The sequence below is a fragment of the Arachis ipaensis genome, chromosome B5 (assembly GCF_059453495.1).
Source record: "Arachis ipaensis isolate K30076 ecotype BB chromosome B5, ASM5945349v1, whole genome shotgun sequence".
Classification (NCBI taxonomy): Eukaryota; Viridiplantae; Streptophyta; class Magnoliopsida; order Fabales; family Fabaceae; genus Arachis; species Arachis ipaensis.
Window position 1 is genome coordinate 64,696,586 of NC_142440.1, and position 7,285 is coordinate 64,703,870.

Here is a 7,285-nt window from a genome sequence, read left to right on the forward strand (position 1 = left end):
TGTTCACCACTAGTTCTAGTCTCTTGTAAAATGACTATATTAGGTCTATATATACGCATAAATTCACTGAGGTGGCGAGAAAAATTATTACAATGAAGTAAAATTTTCCTAATAAGATCTATCGAAGTTGTCTATCATTCATTTTTTTCAATGGCATAATAAATTTCACAAGTTAAAAAAGATTCTCTGTATTCAAAGCAACTAACAGACAATTATCAATTATTATCCTTGAGAATTGCATATGCACTTGTACACTTGGAAACATGTAATCAACAAATAAAAGATATGAAAATGGAGAATCTAACTTTCCTTTCCAGTACAAAATGGCATCTATATAAATATACCATTGTTGCATTCTATAGCCCAAGAATGGAGACACTGACTATGGAACAAAGTAAACATTAGTCGTCTCTCCAATGTAACCTATGTTACAAGCCTAAACTGTTGAAAAAGGGACACTCCAATCACAAAAAAGGAGCAGCAGAAGGGTTTACAACAATGTGCCTTAGTGGGTGAGCAACATCACCACCACCAGCATGCTTAACAAACTCTGCTGGGGAGAGAAAATCTCCATGGCACACACACATTATCCTCACTTCCTCTCCTTTACCATATTTGTACAAGATACCCTCTATCCTTTTTCCATTAGGGCCATCCCCTTTTGTAAATACACAAGGCATGTCTTCCATTGAATTTGTCCCAATTTCTCTCGCCTTGTTCGGTTTCTTAGATGGATTATCCATCTCAGCTCTGGAACTTCTGCTCACATTCTCGTTTGTCTTCGCCCCTGAACCCCCAACAGCATCCTGACTGCTTCTTCGTTCCTGTAAGGACTGATTACTAGCAGGGCTTCTAGCTTCACCACAACTGCTCCGTCCTGCAGAGAAAAAAAAAATATATGAAATAAAACAGGAGAGTCTTCCTTCTCGAAATTTTGGTATAGGTATTATGTAAAAAATGCAAAAGTAAATACAAAACACAATCATAAAAATAAAAAATAAAAACCGACAGCTAATACAAAATGGAAGACAAAAAAAATCCATATGTAGTCCATAACAATGTCCTAGCAACAGCATAATGATGATAGTACAGTACAATTTCTCAACAAAGATGGGAAGGAAGAAACATCTGATACAAAAATCAGCTTTCACATTCCAAGCACAACATGATGGAAGTTGCAACAGAACCTACAGCACTCGGTGAATGTCCAAACTTGACTGCAGCAACTCAACTACATCTACCCAACTAAACTATCTCAGAACATAACCTATCCAAGATCCAAATCGTTATCTACACAACTACAGATAGAAAATTCATATTATCTTTAGATAGAAAACTATTTTCTCCACATCAACCACATCTACGCAGCTAAACTTATTTGAGAATATAACCTATCCAAGATCCAAATTGTACCAACATATAGAAAACTTCATGTTATCCTTTAAGCCATACAGATTAGCTTCTCCTCTTCATTGGGATTCAGAAAATTCTCAAAAAAATAAATGTCTTGAGAAATATTTAGCATTAACTTAAAATGATAGAAGATACATTAACAAGTTATGAACACCGGTTGTGATGGAACACTTTAAAGACCTAAAACCTAAGACGACACTACCACAATATTTTAATCTGATTTGATTTAGAAAAAAACTGAATTAATTCCGCCAAAGTATACTATTGTTGCCACAGCAGTAATAATACTATATGATACCAAGTTTCCAAAAGAATAATAAAACATCATGGAATGACCACAATATTTTGTTCAACAGTTAAGGCAGAGTGTAACCATAATGGTTTTGTTTGGTTACTAGTCCACCAGACCCGGTAGTTGGCTCCCCCTTCCCATGTTGATCTAGCCAAACAAAAAGCAGGAAAACCCAAGAAGGGAAAATTTTGGGAGAAAGTAAAGGACATCGTTGCAAATCAGAATGGCTATTCAATATATTAGTGCCTTGCAAAATTAGTGAGCTTCAACAACACAAACCATGCAGCAGAAATAGTATAACGGCAGAATAGGTCTTTTACAAGGCAAGAAACAGATAATACCAAGGTCATCAAAACTCTTCTTGTTTTAAGTTTTGACACATTGAAGTTCAATAATATTACATAGCAACATTTCAAGCTCTATTATAACATCACTCATGTATTTTTCAACTTTCAACAAATAAAACATTAAAACAGCATTTAGTTTAGCACATGGGAAATCAAACAGTATCCATCCCTAACTAACAAGACATGCAAAATACTACAGGAGAAAAAAAAATACCAATTATATATCACACACAAAACTATGTTTATCAGACAAATTGATGCCACAAAGCACGTGACAGAAATGTATACTTGAATAAACCTTTCTCTACTATCTAATGCTATTTCATGTGCTTAATCTTCAGCTTCTCAGGTCAGCACCGATAGAGGAAGCTGTACAAATTAACTCCAAGGCCCATGAAATTTGACCAATCACTTGGATGATTTATCTATCAACCTTAAGTGGAGAAGCCATTAATTTGGAGGAATGCATACTTGAAAACAATGGTGACTATTCAAGCCTAAGTCCCTAGTAAATCCAAGAGTTATCATCAACAAAGGCAACATCTACTTTCCTACTTCGGATGCAATAATTCAGTCTAATGCAAAGCTTCTATGTAGATGCATCAATCATGTGCGAAAGAAAAACCTAAGTAACTTCTACCATGCAAGAGACAAGAAAATGAAAACCTCAATATCACAGTTTGAGATGCACAGATCAATAAGTTTCATTGTGCTTTGGTTTAAAGACTATTATGTCTATAGACGACAAGAGACAAACTCGGATTGCATTAACTGTATAACCATTCCAATTTCAGAAACACAACAAGCATACGGTGAACTAAAATTAAGGAGTTTCCCAAGTCGAGCAACTTTAATTAAGCCGAAATCAAATCAATATGGTGCTCAAAGGATCACTCTCGAATCTTCACTAAATTTTTTGTCCACTTGCAAGTAGCTAACCAAGAATAATGATTCTATATCAGTCATATCCACTTAAGTTATTGTTCAAAAATTCAGCATAGAAAGTATGGTAACAAATTGGCAAGAGAATCACATCTTTTGTGCGCTTTATTCCCTCCATCAGCACCTTGTTATCAACCTATTCACAAAAACCAGACACATACCGTTCATACATATACATACATGTGTGTGTGTTTTTATTTAAAAAAAAAAGGTAACAAAAAGGGAAAGAATATAGAACTAAAAGAACAGAAGAATGTGTCATAATCAATCATTGTGTAGTTAAATAAATTCCATTCCCACCACCATCACCATAATACAAAACACACACAAAAACTCAAAAAAGGATCAAACATCATTACATCCACACCACCAAACAAACACTTAAGTCAACCAATTTCACCCAATCAAAATTCGATGCTCATTGTAAGGCAAAAAAAAAATGATCAAAACAAAACAAATAAGAAACATTATAAACTTTGTTATTGCTGTTTATACCTAGAAAAGGCTTGCTCTCCATTTCAGACACTGATGAGGAACTTCCCCCTTGAGATTCTGCAGAACATTGAGAAGAAGGTTGTGCAAACAAACCCTGAAAGCCGCCACTATCACCAATTTTCCCTTTTCCCAAAACATCACCAAGAACCACTTGCCTTGCACCCCAATTTGGCACCCCAAAAGGTTGTGCCGCCAAATTTGAAGAACCGAATCTATTCAAACCCATTGTTGTTGCACTTGCACCTGCACCACCCTCCAATTCTTCCAAACCACTACCGATTCCGGCTCCGGCGCCACCACCGGATTCCTTCTCCGACCGCACAACTCTCTGCTTCTCGGATCTCCTCCTCTTGGCCTCCATCCGCCGCAAAGTCTGCAATTCCTTCCTCTTCCTCCACTCCTCCTCAGTCTCCGTCGGCAGTGATGATGTCCTCATCAGCGCCGCTGGATACGCTGCCACATGTGACGGCTCCGTCGGCCGGTCTTCCCGGAAAAGAGGCATTGTACCAACTATTGAAGAAGAGCGCGTGAGCTTCTTCTTTGCGTCCTTGTCAACGCCGAATCTACCCCCTAAAGAGAGACCTAGGTTCAGCTCAACTTCTTCATCGGCATCTTCTGCTTCTTTTTCTTCTACATACTCTTTAGCTTGCTGATGATGCTGTTGTTCTTGTTGTATTTGTGTGATATCTTCACTAGTGTTACCAGCACTAGTTGACACGTCAACGAATCTCTGAAGTAGATCTCTTGGGTAATTCTCCATCTGATGATGATGATATGGATGAGGATGAAAGTGATGATGATTCAACATCAATGTCTCGTACCATACACAGGAAAGAAGAAAGAAAGGAAAACAACAAAACGGCTAAGAAACAGCCAGAGCTAGCTACTTTCTCTAGTTACACCGCAAGTGTGCATAGATGAAGAAGATTGGTGGTGGCTACATAGATGAAGAAGATTGGTGGTGGCTACGGTGGCGTTGATGGTGAATCAATGAATGATGATGATGATGAAGGTGATGGTGACGATTATCATATTCGAATGAGCAAAATACCAGAAGGAAATCATTCTGCCTCATCCAATAATGCAGAAATAACAACAGTGACACACACAAAAAAGCACCACCTTCCCCGATCGCAACGTTTTTTTTTTCTTGAAAAAAAAAAGGAAGATATTTTGAAATCAATCAATGAAATTTCTATATTCGCAATTTCGAAGAAGCCCTAGTAAAATATAAGAAGCAAAAAAATATTAAAGGTTGCTAATTTTTCATTTTCCCACCTCTCTTCTTCGTTTATCAGTACAGAGGAATGAGACTAAAATTGTGAAAAAAAAAATGAAAGGGAAAGACACCGAAGAGTTGAAAGGAATCAAAAGGAAGCAAGAGGAGAAGAGAAGAATTGAGAGGAAAAAGAGAAGTTGGAGGAATAATATTTATGGGATGACGAGAATGCCCCTAGGATGTGACAAGCAGTGTGTGGATTGTGAGCCACGTGGCTATTCTGGGAGGGTGTGCTGGTGACACGTGTTGTGACTGACACAGTTTTTCACTGCAAAATGTTTGTGCTTTAGCAATTGGGGTCGCTGTCAGCAACTTGTCGCTGTAGGAACACGTGTTGGGATAAACTGAGAGGCAGAATCAACTTGCCACGTGTCAGTTAAAAATGTGAAAACAAATAAGTGGACGCGTGGCTTGCAACTAACCATCATGGATTGCAGGTTTATTTTGATTTTCTTAAGTGTGTTATTAACTCAACCAAAAAAGTGGTTAAGGGAGCAAATTTTATGTTTATTTTTTGGCATAAATTATTTTTTGGTCAATTTATTAAAATAAATAATTTAATTTTTACTTTCATCAAAATACATATTTTGTAAAATAGATACTAAAATATATTTTTTTAATAAATTATGTAAACTGCAACAGAGATTCATGGTTTACAAATAAATGTAAATTGTTATAGGGTCCGTCTCACAGATTACATTTGAAGTCAAACTACACATAATTCGTAATAGAGGTATCGCGGTTTATATGTGAATTGTAAACGTCCATAAACCGCGATCTTTTTCGCTTCTACATCTCTATCTTTTTGCTCTGCGTCACCATACATCAATATACCCCTGTCATTAGTTCCACTACATTGCTTGATTCTCTCAAATTCTCATGTTATTCTGGTTTCTCTTTTTTTTTTTATATTTTTTTGTTGATTTTGTCAGCGACCCTTTTGATTATTTTGTTTCAATTTTATTAAAAGATCAATTTTTTGGGGTCTGAGATGTGTTTATTTACTTAGTTTTTTATCAGACTATACCTTCTCTAACTATTGGCTAATTTGATTGGCTAAGTTTTCTACCATTTAATCAAGAAAATCTCAATTATGCTCCTTATTCTTCCTTCAAGTTTAAGAACAATTTATTTTTATATAATATCAAATATGAAATAAATTATAATCTTAAAATAATTAATTGATTTTATATATAGATCAACCATTAAAAAATAAGACTAGTAAATTAATCTATTATTCACCATAACTCTTTTAATTCAGTAATAAATAAAAAAATTTAACAAATATACACAGAAACTGGTGAAGTACTGAATCTGGTGAAAACTATATTAAAGTTGAAGGTTAAGGTTGGAAAAATGTTCAACTGGGAGCAACAAACACATATACAAAAAAATTGCGAGACCCTTGTCGCGTTTCTAGCCATATTTTGCATATCAACATAAACAGTAGTAGGAGTGTAACGGTTTATGCACGTTTGCAAGTGACATACAAACCACAACACCCCTATCGTGGATTACGTGCAATTTGGCTTTGAATATAATCCGCTTGGCTTCGAACGTAATTCACAAAACACCTGTAGCGGTTTACGTTCATTTGTAAATCGTGAATCTCCTGTTACGATTTACATAATTTATGAAAAAATGCATTTTGATATTAGTTTTATAAAATGTGTATTCTGATAAAATTGGAAACTAAATTATTTATTTTGGTAAATTGTTCTTATTTTTTAGGCATATTTATTTTGTAATTTTGTTTCTGTGACGTTTATTTTGTACTTATTTTCACTAAAATTTATAAATTGTATGTATTGTATTAGTACAATAAATAAATTTTTATATATAATATATAAATTTTTGTATATAATATATAAATTTTTATATTTTAATTTTTTAAATATTTATAAAATAATAAATAATATAAAGACAATAATGATAATAATAAAAGAGGGTAATAATAAAAGAAGACAAAAAAAATTAAAATAACAATAACAAACGGTGACCAAAATGACAACGACAATGTTAAAAAAAGAGTACGCAAAAAAAAGATAATAATAATAATATAAAAAAAACAATGACAAAAATAAGGAAAAAGTAAAAGAGGAAAACAAGTGCCCCACTTGTGTAGGGAAAAAAATCGTACTAAATCTTAGTTAAAAACTTAGTTTAAAAAATATTTGCACACTTAATATTTCTCTTATTTAATATTTTATTTTATATTATTAAAAATAATTTTATTTATATTTGACAACCAAAATTTTTTTAATTAAGTTCACTTATTTCGTTCAATTTTTTTCATCTTCTGCTAGACATTTTTTTTTGTTACGGACTTAGAGTGCAATTCTCTTTCTTTTATTGCTATTTCATATTTTTATTTCTTTTTTTTTATTTATATTTTTTCTCTTATTTTTATTTGAAAAAAAAAATAAAAAAAGGGTGGTTTAAAAGAAAAAGAAATTTTGTCGAAAAACACACAAATTTTAATCAAAAATAAAAAAATTTTAATTATATAACACATAA

At 33.6% G+C, this 7,285-nt stretch overlaps 1 protein-coding gene across 1 annotated transcript; it reads right to left on the reverse strand.

Moving 5' to 3' along the window:
• Positions 1 to 255: 255 nt before the first annotated feature.
• LOC107643632 (ninja-family protein AFP3) lies at positions 256 to 4,915 on the reverse strand. The gene is made up of 2 exons (XM_016347334.3): positions 3,490 to 4,915; positions 256 to 877 (listed from the first exon to the last, which is right to left on the reverse strand). Exons 1-2 carry the CDS (start codon positions 4,295 to 4,297, stop codon positions 465 to 467), a joined length of 1,221 nt encoding a protein of 406 aa, XP_016202820.1. The 5' UTR covers positions 4,298 to 4,915; the 3' UTR covers positions 256 to 464.
• Positions 4,916 to 7,285: the final 2,370 nt, after the last annotated feature.

Bases quoted from the DNA above. Each gene is read 5' to 3' on its own strand.
- LOC107643632 (XM_016347334.3), bottom strand. From the start codon at position 4,297: ATGTTGAATCATCATCACTTTCATCCTCATCCATATCATCATCATCAG. The intron at 878-3,489 runs GTATAAACAGCA...TTTTCTCTGCAG, and splicing joins GGAGAGCAAGCCTTTTCTAG to GACGGAGCAGTTGTGGTGAA.